At 48.2% G+C, this 18576-nt stretch overlaps 1 protein-coding gene across 1 annotated transcript in view; it reads left to right on the top strand.

The window, feature by feature from the left end:
* The window catches only part of LOC118782140 (NT-3 growth factor receptor-like), a 162754-nt gene that overhangs the window by 71265 nt on the left and 72913 nt on the right, over positions 1 to 18576 (top strand). The window contains exons 5-11 of the mRNA XM_036535409.1: positions 4449 to 4603; positions 5602 to 5744; positions 6132 to 6270; positions 9421 to 9723; positions 10348 to 10359; positions 11467 to 11522; positions 12110 to 12212. Of these exons, the coding sequence (XP_036391302.1) occupies positions 4449 to 4603; positions 5602 to 5744; positions 6132 to 6270; positions 9421 to 9723; positions 10348 to 10359; positions 11467 to 11522; positions 12110 to 12212 (911 nt within the window). The remainder of the gene's footprint in view (positions 1 to 4448; positions 4604 to 5601; positions 5745 to 6131; positions 6271 to 9420; positions 9724 to 10347; positions 10360 to 11466; positions 11523 to 12109; positions 12213 to 18576) is intronic.

Below are 18576 nucleotides of genomic sequence, written 5' to 3'. Positions count from 1 at the left end.
CTCTACAAGACCCCTGAAGGTGTGCTGTGGTATCTGGAACCAAAACATTAGCAGCAGATCCTTCAAGTCCTGTAAGTTGCGAAGTGGAGCCACCGTGGATCGGACTTGTCAGTCCAGCACATCCCACAGATGCTCAATCGGATTGAGATCTGGAGAATTTGGAGGCCAGGGCAACACCTTGAACATTTCATCATGTTCCTCAAACCATTCCCAAACAATGTGTGCAGTGTGGCAGGGCGCATTATCCTGCTGAAAGAGGCCACTGCCATCAGGGAATACCATTGCCATGAAGGGGGTGTACCTGGTCTGCAACAATATTTAGGTAGGGGGCACATGTTAAATTGACGTCCACATGAATGGCCGGACCCAAGGTTTCCCAGCAGAATATTGCCCAGAGCATCACACTCCCTCCACCGGCTTGTCGTCTTCCCAGAGTTCATCCTGGTGCCATCAGTTCCCCGGGTAAACGGTGCACACGTACATGGCCATCCACGTGATCTAAAAGAAAACGGGACACATCAGACCAGGCGACCTTCTTCTACTGCTCCAAGGTCCAGGTCCGTTGCTTGCATGCCCATCGTAGGTGCTTTCGATGGTGGACAGGGGTCATCATGGGCACTCTGACTGGTCTGCAGCTACACAGCCCCATACGCAGCAGGGTGTGATGCACTATGTGTTGTGACACATTCCTCCCATAACCATCATTAAAATTTTCTGTGACTTGTGCCACAGTAGACCTTCTGTCGGTTCGGACCAGACGGTATAGCCTTCGTTGCCCTCACGCATCGATGAGCCTTGGGTGCCTGTCACTGGTTTGTGGTTTGTCCCTCCTCGGACCACTGTCGGCAGGTACTCACCACTGCTGACCGGGAGCACCCCACAGGCGTTGCCGTTTCAGAGATGCTCTGACCCAGTCGTCTGGCCATAACAATTTGGCCCTTGTCAAAGTCACTCAGGTCTTTACTCCTGCCCATTTCTCCTGCACCCAACACGTTGACTACGAGAACTGATTGTTCACTTACCATCTAATCTACCCAGACCCTGACATCAACGTTATTCACCTGTGAGTGGTCATGATGTTTTGGCTCATCATTGTGCGTTCTTCATGTTGGAATATTATTTCATGTTTCGCGCTCTATAAGGTATAAGTATTTCAGAATTTTAGAGTTTTATATTTCCTCTGCACCCTCTGCGCTCGTGTTTCGTAAGCGTGCTGCAGCACCGCCGACGCGGCTTTGGACGCGCGGCTTTGTGACCGCCGGATTTAGGGGCGGAGTTAGCGCAAAGATGCTGCTTTCTGACTTGGCTTTCAGGCGCTCTCGTAATTACCTGGTCCTGCTTTGTGTCGTCGCCCTCCATCACAAACCGTACCACCGAGCTTGTTATTAAAATGCTCTGCTGATTTACGTCTCCGAATACATGTGTGCATTTATTAAGAGCCAAAGAACCCTTCCCCAGTCTTTGATCCAAATACATCAAAGCTGGAGACGCATGTGTAATAATTACCTTGGTTATTCTGGCCTTGAGCGGAGTATCAGCGGGTTTCACATGTTTTATAATTTGGAGACGCTGAGATGAGATGCTAAAGCAGTGTGAGATTAGACGTGGAGTTGTGTCTCTCCTGTCCCTCTCTCTTCTGCAGTGAGCTACTTTCCTTCTGGCTCCCAGTCTGCTTTGGGTCCCCTTGTCATGCAGCATGTTATAAAAGTGTGTCGTGTTTTTTTCCCTCTTGTATCATATTCCAGATCTTGTAATTGAGAAAAAGGTTATCTCTCTCTCTTTGCTAAATGAATGCATAAGTAAGCATACAGTGGCTTGGATTTTGTTTCTCTGCAACAGTGCTGCCGGGGTCTTTTGGGAATGCTGTGATTTAAGATACTGCTGTGCTCAGAGAATCCTCTCCAAATAGTTTTAAACGCAGCTTGGGTGGTTCTAGACAAACAGGAAAAGTGTTTGGATGGCCATTACAAACCGTTATAAATCAGGCTTGTAAAGTCTATTGGCTTGGTGTGTGATGTTCCTGATGTCTGCTTATTGAATGGATCACAGGGCCTCTGGTTCTCTCTTGGCCAAAGCGAGCGAGTGAGAGAGAGAGACAGTTATGTTAACAGGGTGAACGTAGTAAGAAAAATACTGGTAGAATTTCTGTCGTCTGTTGAGTTTACTTTTTCTGTCTGTGTTTTTCTGAACATGTGAATAATTCTCATGATGTCAGTAAAGGGAACTGAACTGATGGGGGAGAGAGAGAGAGAGAGAGGGAGAGAGAGAGAGAGAGAGAGAGAGGGAGAGAGAGGGAGAAAGGAGGGAGAGGGGGAGAGAGAGAGAGAGAGAGAGAGAGAGAGAGAGAGAGAGAGAGAGAGAGGGAGAGAGAGAGAGAGAGAGAGAGAGAGGGAGAGAGAGGGAGAAAGGAGGGAGAGGGGGAGAGAGAGAGGGAGAGAGAGAGAGAGAGAGAGGGAGAGAGAGAGAGAGAGGGAGAGAGAGAGAGAAAGGAGGGAGAGGGAGAGAGAGAGAGAGAGAGAGGGAGGAAAAGAGGGAGAGGGGGGAGAGAAAGAGAGAGAGAGAGAGGGAGAGAGAGGGAGGAAAGGAGGGAGAGCACCGTGTCACTCACCCTGCTGTGATCACTTATTCCACCCCTCAGCTTGTCATGAGATCAATATCTGGGACAAGGAAAAGTACAATACTGTCCCAGGACATGTTTCATTCCTTCATGCCCTACCAGTTTGGGCAGAGAGGACTGAGAGGAGACTCAATCAGATACTGCAGCATCTCCAGCTGAGAGGGTCAGTCCAGCAGACCGTGCACTGATACAATATCATATTTCAGCTGCTGTTTTTTCTTTGAGGATATTTACTGGGAGGCAGTTTGTTCTTTTCAGGACATAAACAGAGCCTCTGCTTTCTTCAGTTGGTGATGGGGATGAATGGCAATAGATTGGTCTAGCCTGGTTCTGCCCTCTGCTCAGCCATCTGCCTTCCTTATGTTCACCCAACATCCTGAAGTGTTAACCCCTGCACCGCTGGATCCTGTCGTTTGCTGTCTTCTCCTCTCCTCCAGAGAGCGCATTTGGTGTGTATTGTTGTTTAATGCTCTCTGCAGAGCTGTGTGTGGGTCCTCTCTCTGCAGAGCTGTGTGTTGGTCCTCTCTCTGCAGAGCTGTATGTTGGTCCGCTCTCTGCAGAGCTGTGTGTTGGTCCGCTCCTCTCTGCAGAGCTGTGTGTTGGTCCGCTCCTCTCTCTGCAGAGCTGTGTGTTGGTCCTCTCTCTGCAGAGCTGTGTGTTGGTCCTCTCCTCTCTGCAGAGCTGTGTGTTGGTCCTCTCCTCTCTGCAGAGCTGTGTGTTGGTCCTCTCTCTGCAGAGCTGTGTGTTGGTCCTCTCCTCTCTGCAGAGCTGTGTGTTGGTCCTCTCCTCTCTGCAGAGCTGTGTGTTGGTCCTCTCCTCTCTGCAGAGCTGTGTGTTGGTCCTCTCCTCTCTGCAGAGCTGTGTGTTGGTCCGCTCTCTGCAGAGCTGTGTGTTGGTCCTCTCCTCTCTGCAGAGCTGTGTGTTGGTCCGCTCTCTGCAGAGCTGTGTGTTGGTCCTCTCCTCTCTCTGCAGAGCTGTGTGTTGGTCCTCTCCTCTCTCTGCAGAGCTGTGTGTTGGTCCTCTCTGCAGAGCTGTGTGTTGGTCCTCTCCTCTCTCTGCAGAGCTGTGTGTTGGTCCGCTCTCTGCAGAGCTGTGTGTTGGTCCTCTCCTCTCTGCAGAGCTGTGTGTTGGTCCTCTCCTCTCTGCAGAGCTGTGTGTTGGTCCTCTCTCTGCAGAGCTGTGTGTTGGTCCTCTCCTCTCTGCAGAGCTGTGTGTTGGTCCTCTCCTCTCTGCAGAGCTGTGTGTTGGTCCGCTCTCTGCAGAGCTGTGTGTTGGTCCTCTCTCTGCAGAGCTGTGTGTTGGTCCTCTCCTCTCTGCAGAGCTGTGTGTTGGTCCTCTCCTCTCTGCAGAGCTGTGTGTTGGTCCTCTCCTCTCTGCAGAGCTGTGTGTTGGTCCTCTCCTCTCTGCAGAGCTGTGTGTGGGTCCTCTCTCTGCAGAGCTGTGTGTTGGTCTGCTCATATTGATGGCTGGGTCTCACCTTGTGTGAGCATCTTCACACGGTTTGGCAGTGTGGCCCTGACCTCAGTGGCCCCCTGTTTCAGGTGTGGCCCCCTTCTACACACACACACACACACACACACACACACATGCAGGTATACACACACACACACACACACACACACACATGCAGGTACACACACACACACACACACACACACACACACACACACACATGTATCTGTAGCTGCAGCAGACTGGTCATTTCCCCAGATGAAATGTGATTTATGTTGCGTTGTGGATGGAAACATTGCCCTTCACCTACTTCTGCTGTGGGTGCAGGTAACGGAAATTTCCCCTGTCTGACGTGAAGCTCTATGTGCTTCTCCTGCAGGCGGCTGGACGGCGTGGAGTTTAACTGCGGCTGTGATGTGCGCTGGGTCCAGCTGTGGCAGCAGAGAGCGCAGGCCGGCCTCCACACCCAGCAGCTCTACTGCCACACCAGCACCTCTCGGATCCCCCTGCAGGCCATGGACATTTCCCACTGTGGTAGGTCAAAGGTCACGCACTCTCGACCACCTCAGGGGTTCCTGAGTTCCATAGCCCAGACTCAATCCCTGCTGTTATCCACCAACGATGACCGGGAGCCCCAAGCGGAGGGCTGTCAGGGATAGGGAAAGGGTTAGGGGTTAGGGGTTAGGGCAAGGGTTTGGGGTTTTGGGTCAGGGTTTAGGATTGGGGTTAGGGTTTAGGGTTTTGGGTTAGGTTAGGAAAAATCTTTCTTTCCTAAGTTGTCCTCTGTGAGGGCCCCTTAGGAAAGAAAAGGCACTGGCCATTCAGTGTACTGGAGCCCTTGGGTAGACAGCCTTGTTGTTACCCTAGTGTTGGATTTTTTTGTGTGTACGGTTGGGGTTAGGGGTGAGGGTTAGGGTTTCGGGTTAGGGTTAGGGGTTGGGGTGAGGGTTAGGGTTAGGGTTTCGAGTTAGGGGTTAGGGGTTAGGGTTAGGGGTTGGGGTGAGGGTTAGGGTTAGGGGTTGGGGTTGGGGTTAGGGTTAGGGGTTGGGGTGAGGGTTAGGGTTAGGGTTTCGGGTTGGGGGTTAGGGGTTAGGGGTTAGGGGTTAGGGGTTGGGGTGAGGGTTAGGGGTTGGATTGCTCATCTCAGCACTGTTTGACACCCCGTGATTCACCAGGCCGAGGAGTTGCTTGGATGGCATCAGCAGTGTAACACCTACTGAGTGCCCTGCTATGGTGCGTACGTGAGAGTGTAAAAACAGCTGTCGGCTATGTGCAGCTGTGGGCTGGAAGATTGCATCTATCGAGCCTCAGTGTGCAGAGGCTGCTGCTGTGACACAAGCCCACTGCAGAGTGCGGTACCTGATTCTAAAGTAGGGCAGCGGAAAGGCAATCAAAATCAAAACATAAAAACATCAAAATCATACACAGTCAGTGGTAAAGTGCCTGTTGGTGTAAATATAGGGGCATATCTTCTCAGTGTCTTGGTGTTTGACTCTGGCAGACAGACTCACAGACTGTCTTTGACTCCACAGACCTGCCAGACATCAGCGTCAGTCATAAAAACCTGACTTTGATCGAGGGGGCCAATGTGGTGGTGACCTGTAACGGGTCAGGAGCGCCCCTCCCGGAGGTGGACTGGACTGTCAGTGGCCTGCACTCCATCGACAGCCACCAGGTGAGTGGGCGTGGCACTCTGTAGTGAGAATGTTAGTTCCAGCCAGGTGAGTGGGCGTGGCACTCTGCAGTGAGAACATTAGTTCCAGCCAGGTGAGTGGGCGTGGCACTCTGCAGTGAGAACGTTGGTTCCAGCCAGGTGAGTGGGCGTGGCACTCTGCAGTGAGAACGTTGGTTCCAGCCAGGTGAGTGGGCGTGGCACTCTGCAGTGAGAACGTTGGTTCCAGCCAGGTGAGTGGGCGTGGCACTCTGCAGTGAGAACGTTGGTTCCAGCCAGGTGAGTGGGCGTAGCTGGAGGCAGTGAGATTCAGCTCTGTTTCAGTGCAATTCAAAAGGCTCGTCCAGCAGGTTGTAACACTGCCCTGTCTCTCCTCATTCCCCCCTGCAGTCCAACGTCCGGCCCAATGTCCACTCCATAAAACTGACCCTGGTCAACGTGAGTCGTGAGGATAACGGATTCATCCTGACCTGCATCGCTGAGAACGTGGTGGGGATGAACAACGCCTCCATCCATCTGACCGTTCACTGTAGGTCAACACCACTGCCGTCAATCAGTCAAAAAATACAGCTGATCTGTTTTTTTTCTTCATTTTTCCATTTTCTCTCCAATTTGGAATGCCCGATTCCCTGAATTTTTGGAATGTCCAATTTGTCATCGATGTTTGGTTCCATTGCACAACTCCCCCTATCAATCCGGGAGAGCGTGGACAAGCACGTGCCCTCCTCCGAGACACGTGATGTCAGCCGCTGCTTCTTTTCGCACTGCGGTCCACAAGCTAAGCTAGCACAGAGATGAGTCGGACAAAGACATTTTGCATGCAGCTTTGGCACGTGGACCACAGGCGCCCGATCAACCAGCAGGGGTCGCTGTTGCTAATGGGACCGAAGCCCCTGCCGACGTACCCACCCCTATCCCGAGCGGAATGAAGTCAATGTGTTCCGCCTGTGAACTCCCGGTCACTGTCGGGTAGTGACACGGTCAGGATCAAACCCGGGCCGTAGCATTCAGTCTACACTCGGAACGATTTTAAATTAATTTCTTGTAATTTTTGTTTACTTCAGCATTTTTTATTTCAGAAACACATTTTACTTTTGTTATGCTGGTTATACCTTTGGACACTCTTTGCATCCTGATATTCGACTGTATGCCTGAAGTGTGAAAAGTGTGGCCTGTATTAACACAATCCACATCACAAGTAGGGACGTGTCAATCTCCTGGGCTGTGCAAGGTGGCACACGACTGCAGGGATGTGCTAAAACAATGCTGTTCCACTTTGCAGAAGGTTTTCCTCTTCGTCCTGCAGCGTGCTTCTAGCTTTATCTTAAGGACGTTTTGCACAATAAACAACAAACTAGTGTCTGTTTACTGTGAAAACGGTGAACTTACTGTTTGTGTCCTTTACTGCCTACATGCTGAAATTAATAGAAACGTCTGACAAAAACATAAATCAGTTTGTGTTTCTCTCAGTGGTGCCTCTAGCCCCTCCACTTCGGAGAGCACAGTGTGTACCAATACGATTAAAATTCAAAAAGGTCTCTCTCCAGGGAAAATTGATTACAGTTAACAGGAACAAACTTGCGTGAAACCTCACACCTTCCTCAAACAGACCTTGCTCTCAGCTGAGAACTGTCTCATTGTGGAACTGTACACATCCTGTCCCCGTACTGTCGCTATACTTACTGTATGTACTTTTGTACATCGCTTTGGATAAAAGCGTCTGCTAAATAAATAAATGTAAATGTAAATGGGGGAGCTGAGAAAAGTCAAAGTTTGGATTGTGCTGTTGTCAGAAAGTGTCTTCATCTCTCCCTAAACACCTCAAAGGATCACACTTTGCTTGGATTCACACTGATCCTGAGAGGTCAGCATGACCCCATTCATGGCCAGCAGTCACTGAGCAGGGTCATGTGTTCTGATGAGCGAGGCCAGGGTGACTGGACTTTGTAGTGGGAGCTTGGATGAGAAACCTTTCAAAATGGCTTATCTGGAGCAACAGGAGGCAGTTTTCCCAGACAGAGGGGTGGGCCCTATGCAGTGATGGGGATACTGTAAAGGAGGAGGAGATTCTTTTCAAATGAGACTTCGGAAAGGTCCTGACTCATTGTGGCCAAATTGCATTGCACTTAGGCGGAGCTGTGTATCAGCCTGTATAATATTCTTCTTCTTTTTCTTCTTCTTATTATTATTACTATTATTATTATTATAATTACATCCCAGACATAATTTCCCCTTAATGACTCAGTAAAGACAGTAATGTTTATCAGATGTATCTGGCATGTCTAACATTTTAATAACGTTTACGCAGCGTTTCTCTGTTGGGCTCCCAGCAGAGCGGGGTGTGGCTGGGGCGTGGTCAGTGGGAACATGGCCACCAGATGCTGGTGTTTGTTCACGCCGCCGTCGCTGTGGCGTTGCGTGCTTACCCGCTTCTCAGACTCCTGACCTTCCCTGTAATCACAGCACAATCCCAGCTGCCTCCCCGTTTCTATGGAAACGACGCTGAGTGACGCCGCCAGCTGCACCGCTCACTCAGGAAGTTATGGCGGGGAGTCCCGTTACCCGCGGCGACCGCAGACCGCCTGACGGCAGCACGCCGCCGCACCGTTCACCCATGCTGCCCTCCGTGCGCTTCCCCTCTCTGGGGTGATGCTCGTCTCCGCTTTCATCGAGACGTTCATAAAACAGGAAAACATTGCGCTGGTCTTTTATGAATGTGGACATTTACAGTAAATGTGACAATTCCACAGATATCTCTGCCCTTCCTTCTTGCCTCCCTATATCAACTCAATTAAATTAAGAATGTTTTTTTGGCTTGTTGCCAAACCCTAACAATAGTTAATGAAACATACATAACAAAAAAACCATTACACATTGATTCGTTTTTTAAAATTGGTCAAAAATATCTATGGCTGATATCATAATGTTAAGAATGCCTACTATCCATTGAGGGGGGAACTAGTTTTTTTCAAATGTAGACTCCAAAACGAACCCAGAAAGAGTGGTTGGAAAGAGTATGTATGCAAATAAGACACAGAGTAACACTGAGTGGGTGTTTCACTGCATTCCAAATGAATCGGAAGCAAATTTAGGAGGACCCTGGGCCATTTGCATAAAAGCTTCATTAAATTCTAATTAGATGAAAATCGGACGTTAATATGTGGGGATATATAAACTAGCTAAATGCGTTCCGCCATCTAGTAATTAATGCATCAAAAAAAGAGCTCACCAATAGCTGTTCTGAATACAGATTGAAATGCACACTGGTTGCGACATTGCTACACACTTTAGTGATATTCCAGGTAAATAAAGCTCTCAATTGGGTTTGATGGGTGCTTGACATATAGAATTTGGAGACTTGGGGAGCGGGGGGGCTGGTGTTGGTGGTGAAGAGATTGGTCACCCCCCTGGGCCTCACACATGTTAGGGTGGTCCTTTTTGCCCAGCCAGTGGTCCAGGGTCCAAAAATCCCTCCACAGGACCCTCTAACCCTTTCACCACTTGCATTGAAAAAAATTGACCTGCAGACACATTTGGTCAAAGCTAAAACGTGCACAGTAACAAAACAACACATTTCTGCAGTAAGAATTATCTGACAGCTGATAAGGAGCTGTGTGTTTGGTTCAGCCTGTGTTGACCTCTGACCTCTACACCCCCCCCTCCCCCCGCCCCCCCGCAGACCCTCCCGCCATCCTGCACCTGGCTGAGCCAGAGCGTCAGCACGACACCTGCATTGAGTTCACGGTGCGAGGCTCCCCGCAGCCCTCTCTACGCTGGCTCTTCAACGGCAAAGAGCTCCGGCAGAGCCAGTTCGTCCGCACCGAGGTGGAGGACTACCGGGACTACCTGGAGGGCTGCCTGATCTTCAGAAACCCCACGCACCAGAACAACGGCAACTACACCCTGGTGGCCACCAACTTCCTGGGCACCACCACCAAGACCGTGTACGGCCACTTCCTGTCAGCCCCCTTCTTCTATGAAGGTAGGCTGCCACGACACCCCCTGCTGGGCACAACCCAACAGCACATCAACAGGGCAGTGGCAGAAATATCTGCATTGTTTCATTATTATTTTAATAATAATAATAATAATAATAATAATTGTTTTATTATTATTTCGTCCTCATTCATTTGATTGTGGAAGAGGCTTTCATCCAGAGTAATCTGACTGGCTGCCTTGGTGATAAAGGGCGTGGCACCAGGACAACAGCAAGGGATCTGGTGCTGAATATTCAGCCAAAGCATTTATGACGCTACCTTATCCAACAGCATATACACAGTGCCTACATGGGATGCAGCCTTACCTCACAGCAGGAGGTTGCAAAAGTGACACGGTGGTAAAGCGCCAGGGCTCCTGCGCTTATGAGCTCCATCTGAGATTACCTCAGCAATACAGCACGCCCCCCCCCCACCCCCCCACCACCAGGCTGCGGGTGGGTTAGGGTTATACTGCAAGTCCAGTATGATCTATTAATGCATGTCAGGATACAGCCCTTTTGGTAGCGTCAATGTTGCATTTCTGTAGGTAAGCATTTGAATTTTATGAGGTGAGATTAAAGCTGTTCGGGTAGATTTGTTAACTTTTTCTTTTTATTTTCCCTTTGCAGATTATGAATATGGTAAGTCTTTTTCTCAGACATCTAAACTTTGTCAGACAGCTGTTTTATACACACATGCTGTTGATACACACATGTGCAAATGCGTGCATGCGTGTGTGTGTGTATGTGTGTGCATGTGTGTATGTGTGTGTGTGTGTGTGCATGCGTGCGTGTGTCTAGGTATGTGTGTGTGGGGGCGGGGGGGTACACAGCAGGAGCAGTTGTGAGGTGTAGTGCTATAGCTGCAGCTGGAGTATGACTGCCCCCCTTGTTTTAAACTCGGCCAGGAGCCTCTCAGCTCTGCAGCCGATGGAGGTGCATTATTATTTTCCAGGCGTTACAGAGGCGTAATGGGCAGGGATGGTGACAGATTGTTACTGTCAGAGCTCAAATGAAGCTGGACGGCCAGCTTTGTTTCGGGAGCGGAGGCGTATCGGACAGGAGGGTCCGGTGCGGTTCTGACCCGCTCTCCTGCGGCTGTGTTAAAGCAGAGGATGATGGTAAATTTCTCAGGCCTACCCTGGAGCCTCTGGTCAGTCACTGGAACTGAACACCCCCTGGATTAAAGGCAATGTCTGCTTCCTGGCTGTAGGACACAGACACATTGGGGCTCCAGGGGGTTGGGTAGTTCAGGGGAAGCACTTGAGTGATTCTAATTGTAGTGGAGCTGATGGGAGGGCTGGCGTGGCTAGCACAGGGGAGATTCACTCCACTTCCACTGTATTGCTGGGCCAATGGCAACTCATCCACCACGGACCAATTAACTGCTCTCCAATTAATCTGTGATCGCAAGTGCCAATCCTTCCCATTCCATGCCACATACCTCACCTAATATTACCCCTTTAACACTGAAGAAAAGGATCTCAGGGGTGGGTGTGTGTGTGTGTGTGTGTGTGTGTGTATGTGACCACATGCTGTCTCCCATGCCATATCAGGTGTGTTTCCTGTCAGGGAGAAGGATCACACCCATTTACTTGATGTGTTTTCTCTGTCAGAGATTTCAGAACAGAGTTTTTATGTTTGAAACGTAAATTGATAAATTGTCCTATGTATGAACAGCAGAGAGCCTGAATGCAAGTGTGTTTTGAAGTGTTTCTTTCCTCTCATTCACCTCTGCCTCTCTCTCAGGGACCCCCACGCCCCCTCTCAGTGGCACCCACCAATCAGATGAGGATACGTTTGGGGTGAGTGTCCAAATTAGCCTGAAGGAATGGCAAGCCTATTTCAGCTTAATGGACTGTGTCGTCTTGAGTAATGTGTTTGGGGAGAGAGAAAAAAAAGTTTTAATCTCTGTTTAATTTTTTGTTTGTCTATCCTTGATGCTCCTCTCCGCCTTTTTCCCCTTGGTTTTGAGTTACTTTGTGGCTGCCTCAAAAAAAGTAATTTCCCTCCGCTTGTACCGTAATCAACTTAATGATGTTTGTTTCCTCGTCTGAGGTCTGAGAGGAGGATTGTAGAATGATTGCTTCTTGGTTCTTAGGAAAAAAAAGGTTTTGCTCAGCTAGGCCTTTCCTTTTCAGACCTCCAGCTGATGGAGGGTTCTGTGTACATGCACGGCCTCTTCACTGTCAAAGCCTCAGCAGGCTGTCGCCGGAGCAGAAAGGATTATATCATGCCTGTTAGAGGCATGACGTCATGCACCTGATATCAGGAGCCATGTGTGATCAGCGTGGCTTGGTTGTCAGGGCACAGCAGGTGCTCACGGTGGGGTAACACCTCTAACCGGGCGATGACAAGGTTAACCAGGCTCCTCCTGCCTCCTGTCTGGCAGGTGTCCATCGCGGTGGGACTCGCTGGATTTGCGTGTGTGCTCCTCATCGTGCTATTCGTCCTCATCAACAAATATGGCCGCCGCTCCAAGTTCGGAATGAAAGGTAGGCAAGTGCAGATGTCTTTCCCTGGGGATTTGTGTGTCAAGACTTGTTCTTTTCAACGATTTGCTCAAAAGGCAGGTGATGTCCCGTACCTACCTGTCTTCCAGGTGTTGCTCTCCTCTTAAGGTTGAAATCAGCACTGGAATAGGTCTTGGGAATTCTGACGTTATTCTTAAGTCCTTTTGGGGTTTTTTAATGCATCCACCATGTATCAATTGTCCTGTGTGTCTTTAAGCAAATGGGAGCCATCTAAGTGAGACATATATAGTTGAGTTGTGTCAGACAATATGCCCTGTCCATCAGCTCCTTCACAGAGGCTGGGACATTTTCTCTATGGAGCAAATAAGCTGTCCAATGTGCAGTACAGCCCAAACTTCACAGAAATAGAAAGTTTGGCCACCAAATTTGGTGAGTTTCGCTGCTGTCCTGCATGTAGTTACTGTGCCACATGAGCTTTCCATTACCACTTTCTCGAAAGACTCCAGGGCCTGTATTTATCAGGAGAGGTACTCCCTAAAAGTTCAGCTAAAAGCCCTTTTAGGGCTAAGAAGAGTCTTACCCTAGAGTAGGCAATGGGAATTATTTATGAAGCTTTATGAAGGCTGTTCTCAGCCAGGAGAAAGACCGTTTCCTATGAGTAGATTGATTTTTATGATGTGAAATGCTGAAAACGAAAAGTAGTGATGACATTTTCCACAGTTTGTTCAATATGTTGAGAAAATAACCAGAAATTAAAATTGTTGAAAGCAGTTAGTGTTGTCATAATGCTGCAATTTGTGAAGATGATCAAACATGTCGTAAATTTGAATAGTTTCCAGCAAATTAGCTGAGAAGGTTTCTGTTCACAGGGAGCTTGAAAGCAACAAAAATAATTATTTGAAATTGTTTTTGTTAATAATCATAAATATGAAGTGTTTGTCATGCCTATATTGTTTTATTTTTTCAGTATGGTTAATATTCCCTTAATTTGATTTCCTCCAAGGATAATAGGCTACAAGTCCTACATATGCCAGTGTGAGTTTGCAGCTTGCTGATATGGCACAGAATTGTTGTCATGTGGCCGTCTGTTGCCAGAATCATTCATAGAGAATGTGAAATTTGCTTTTTCAACTGCCCACTCCTGTCTAAACAAAACTATGTATAATCTTAAGTACCATGTACAAGACATACCTGATATGTGAAATAGTATTTCATTTGTTTATGGGAGCCATACGCTGCCAGATGTTGCTGTACATGCTGAAATGCAACATGACTGTTTGACGTGTAGCCAGCTGTTGTACTTGAGCGGTGCACCTGCAAGCGGCTGTGGGAGTGGAGTCATTACCTGGGGGCAGCCCAGAGGTATCCCCTGTTACTGAGTAGGTGACATTCTTGCGGGACGAAGTAGCTTTCAATTAAAACATTTCCCCATCACCACGAAACAAAGTTTAAATGACTTTCATTAAAGTGGTAACAGTGGTGACGGTTTTCTCTCGGAAGGAGTGATATGTCTCATGAGGTTGGGTGACAATTTGCGTGTATTTGGAACCCCTGTACCTTGTTACCCCTGTATCTTTTTAACAGTTAATGTATGAAAAATGATTTTGCTGTGCCGAAAAATCCATGCCTGATGCATGCAACTCCCTAAAGGGTTAGCTTGTGCAGGCTCCTGAATACCTGCTGAGGTAGGAGTGCTTTCATGTCTAAAGAATCTTGATTAATTGCTTTTAGTATGACCAAAATGAAGACACTCTCTGAATTTTCCAGCACTTTGGACCTATTTCCTACAGGGTTAGATTTTCATTCTATATCTGCACTGCAGTAATAAGGGATAGTGCTTAATAAGTATGTTGGTTACCAGCTGATAAGCTTCATAATGTTGGTTAAATGATACATGTCGTCATGTTAGTTAATGGATGACATTTGTGGGTAGGTTGATTATAAGTGCATTCCCTATTGCTCTCAGTTTTAACTGCAAGGAGTTGAACTTAAAAAGAAAAAAAACACAATTTCAATAGCAGTAGTCTTTTCTAATGCCTGACAATTATGTGTTTGTTGGAAAGGTGTTAGTTGGTGGAGATCGTTCTCTCTCAGATGAGGAGTGAGCTTGATTCATATCCCCAACCACACTCACTGCAACACGGGTCTGAGTGGGACAGGTTATGGGAGAGTCAGCCTCGTGGAGGAGCTCGAAAGGGGATTAATACAGCTTGCTGCGGTTCAAGCCTTTATTTTGGGCTGCATCCAAGGGCAGCTTATCCTCGTCTCCCGGCCCCTGATACGGCCGGCCTGGCTGTGCTCTGAGCTGGCTGCTTTGCACACCGTTTGAGTGACCCGCTGCAGCTGCGAGTCACTGCTGAGAGTTTGGCACTACCCGTGTCACATGACACCATTCCAGCCAATGTCGGTGGCCTGGTAGCCGCGCTGGCAGGTTAGCTGGACTCGTGTACTGAGAGGGATTTCTGTACATAAATTAGCCAGTTTCTCTCACGAGGGAGCAGGGGATCTTAATGCCACTAATCTTTTCCTACTTGACCTATGGGATTAGAGCAGTTCAGCCCAGCATTTGCCAAGGCCCTGTGCAGCCAAGCCAGAAATGATGCTGTTAAGATTTACCTCCTTTGCATGCATTTTTTAATGTGATTTGCGATTTGCGCATTTCTGTATTTATACGTCCCAGCTGTATATGAAGTTGCCGTTCAAAAGAAAAACAAGCCAAAGACGTTCTACCCGGTCAGACATCACAGGAATAACGCATTAGGTTTCCAAAAAAAATTCTGGCCAGTCAGACATCATAGGAATAGTATGCTAGCTTTAAAGTGTCCATCTTTTACCCAGAATGGCTGCAGAGTGTGTTGAGATTGATTTGTCTTTGAAACGTCAGTGAGGATCTAATAGCCAGCTGGATCCGATGTTAACATCATTAGAGTACCCAGCGGCCGCCCCTGTTGCCTGTTGTCTCCACGATGAACTTGCGCACCGCTTGGCTTTTAGCGTTTGGACTGGCTCTTGGCCACCTTCACTGACACTCCATTTCGGTGCCGCTCCCCTGGGGAATCCATTTTTTTGTGTCCCAATGCCCAGTGCTCTTCTGTGCGGAGAATGTAACCCCCGAATATTACAAGAGCAATTACAGCTCTCAATCTTATGAAGAAAAGATCATTAAAAGCAGATTAAGCGGACGCCCTCCTCAGATGCAGCGTGAGTGGGTAAAACGGAGTGTAAAGAGTGATGGGGGGTGCTGCGGCCTCCTTTCCACCCCATTTGCCCTCCAGCTGTTCAGCGGCCTCTGCTCCGCATTTGGGGCGGAGGGACCGAGGGATGAGAGGCTTGGTAGCTACAGTGAAGGGGAGAGTTGGGTGCAGGGTTTGATGTTGCGTTTTGCTGTTGTTCTAATTGCCTTCTAGTTGGGTATGTCCCCTGCTTGTCCCCTGCTTGTCCCCTCCTGAAGTGGAGACGCTGCTCTGAGTTACTGATGTGTGCAGGATGTAAGAATGTTCTACAGGTGCGCCCCCCCTTCCCTGTTACCATGGGAATCAGGTTGATGGGCAGGTGCTAGCAGGTTACAAGTATCTCTCAGAATTGCCAGGATGGTTGTCTAGCTCATCCAAAAACCCATCCACCCACTTTAAGGGAGTTATGCCACAACCTGGAGGGGTTGAAAGCTTTGAAAAATCCAGCTTTTTCAAGCTACCCCCCCCCCCCCCCCCCCCTCCTGTGTCCTTGCTCACCTTCTGTCACCTGTATCAGTCATGATTTGAAATGGCTATGAAAGAGGTTTGAATTGGAAATTCAGTCTGGGTCCTGTTCACTTGAATCCAGGTATAGATGTCCCCAAACTTCCTGCAGAAATTTCCTGCATATGGAAGTGTATCAGCTGGGAGACCGTCAAAAAACATCACATCACTGGTGCTTCAAATAAGAATTTTGAGAGGTTGTAGGATATGTTAATAGCCACATGAAGTCACACAAATTCACCTTTGTTCAGTACTTTGACTCTCTGTAACTTTGCTTGCAAGTTAAATTTGGGAGGTCTGTGTTCAAACCACACAGGGTTTCTTTGAGACTGTCAGTCTGTTTCCACACATAGACTGTCAGTAGTCATTATATCACCATTTTTTATCATGTCTGTTGCAGTTAATTCTGCATCAGTGTTGTTCTTTTGCTTGGTAGCAGGTGTATAGAGCTTTTCCTGAATGTGGAAGTGAGATATTGTGAGTTTTTGTAATGAGCTGGGGGTGTATTTAAGGGACTTAAGGGACCAGTGGTTGCAGGCTTGATTCCCAGATAGAGCACAGCCATTGTACTCCTGAGCAAAGTATCTTCAGTAACCAGATTTGCTTCTTTAAATATCTGAACATATAAAAAGTATAATGTGGAGCTGAAAGCAAGGTCTGTGTACAGTATACACACACATACAGGCTTAGTATGAACTGCCTCCTTTGGTGTTTGCGGTTAGCTCAGTGCCATTTCTCTCTGTGGCCAGGATAATCCCGGACGAGCCCCCGCTATGTGTCAGACTGCAGGGCATATTTAACCACTCTGTGTGCTGGCCCTTACTCTGTCAAGGAGGGCCTCGCTGCTCAGAATTTCCCTGAGTGAAAAACCTCACGGAGAGATTCCATTATTAGTGCTTCACATCTGACAGCTGGGCTCTGGTGCTCCTTTTTAAAATCATCATCTCTCTCTGAAGGAGTGTGTGATCTGCAGGATGGACCTGTCAGAATCCATTTTCATCTTTGGCTGAACAGGCTGGATGGACCGGTATGAGCATGCCACGCCTGTCTTTAAAAGCTTTCATACAGGAAGTTCCTTCCCTCCCTTTGGTTCTTTTTAGTTGCTAAAAGAGGTCAGTAAGCCCTAAGATTTTGAATTTTTCCCTCATTTTGTTCAATTTTGTTCACCCCAGTCAAGTTTTCCTGCGCTCCTGATATTCCTCTCAGCTCTGTGTCATGGTGGAGCACACCGCTGATTGCCTTGTTTCTCTCTGCCGTTCAGTCAGACATCTGCAGACCCCATTACTCTAGGCAGAGCCATATTGGATTTTCACCTCACTAAATCACTCTGGGTCTTTTGTCCCCATTGTAGTTTGATCACAGGCTGTAGCTGGTGCCCCCAGTAAAATGATGATGTTTGTCTGTAAGGACTGTTAGGCTGTGATTAAACCAGGGCGCTACGGTGTGCTCCAGCATTTCCCATTGATTTCTGTCTCCTTTTGGCCGACGGCACCAGACTGGCTCTTTTTGGACGTGGCTCGGACACGTGGAGCACTGGGCAAGCTCCTACAGCGGCCAGTGGCAGCGCCACGCCCTGGACGAGCGGAGGGAGGGGAGGGAGCACCCGAGCAGGCTCCCTCATGACACTGATCTGTGATCGACTGAGCATGCCCAGACTGAAGTGACCATCCCCATCTGCACCCCTGCATGGCACGCTTTCGGATGTTTGATTGATAGTGGTGAAATGGTTCCAAGGCCAGCTTTTGAGTGTGGAACTTGTGTCAGAACGTCCTCACACCTGTGTGGGATGTGGCTTCATCTGAGCTGCTGCAAAGAGCTTCTTTATTCAGCTTGTTCACATTTCCTACTTCCTATTAATCTTTTTATTTCAATACAGCAGGGTAGATTGTACTTTTTAATTGTTCATTGTTGAGGAAAATGATTTACAAAAACAAAAGAACAAACCTGAGTGTGACGTCCTGGTCTGTATATTTACATATGTACACATAGTGAGCTCATGTTCATAGACATGGAAGTATTGGTTCCATTAGGCAGGGTAGGACTCTGGCAGTCTGTGCTGTTGCAGCGTACATTAGAGACCACCTGGGGGGAAGGATTCGGCCTCCTGATAATTCCCTGTGTGAGAGCGGAATGGTTCCATTAACCATCTGCAGATATCTCTCCACCTTAGCGATAGATTCCCTGTCACAGGGAAATTGAATCAGAGGGTGCTTTTTTGTCTTAGAAATAGCCCGATATCTTAATAAAATCTCATTTTTCTGTGTGTGTCCAGAGGGTCCTATGTCATGTCTGACTTTTAACCCGTAGCATAATGCTGTTATGGTTTTATGATTATTATGAAAAAGAGAGGGTTTATTGGGGGCAGGATGATGGAGCGTGGAGCGGCTGGCCTTGCCTGGCGAGGCGGAGTTGCCTCAGAGCCAGGTGCCCACTTTGGGCTGAGTGTGTGCTCCAGCTGCTCCTGACTCTCTGTGTGTGTCTGTCTCCCCTCAGCGAAACACCTCACCGAAGCACTCTCAATACAGGGGTGAACATCACCCTAATTACAGAGGTCTGACGAAGTTGACATGGGAAAACTGCCCTGTCAAACAAAAAAAAAAAGGACTGACTTTAAAATCTCCGAGGTAAGAGACACAATGCCTGCACAG

The sequence above is a fragment of the Megalops cyprinoides genome, chromosome 8 (assembly GCF_013368585.1).
Source record: "Megalops cyprinoides isolate fMegCyp1 chromosome 8, fMegCyp1.pri, whole genome shotgun sequence".
Taxonomy (NCBI): Eukaryota; Metazoa; Chordata; class Actinopteri; order Elopiformes; family Megalopidae; genus Megalops; species Megalops cyprinoides.
The sequence above is the reverse complement of the archived record's forward strand: the minus strand, read 5'-3'. Positions and strand labels throughout refer to the sequence as shown.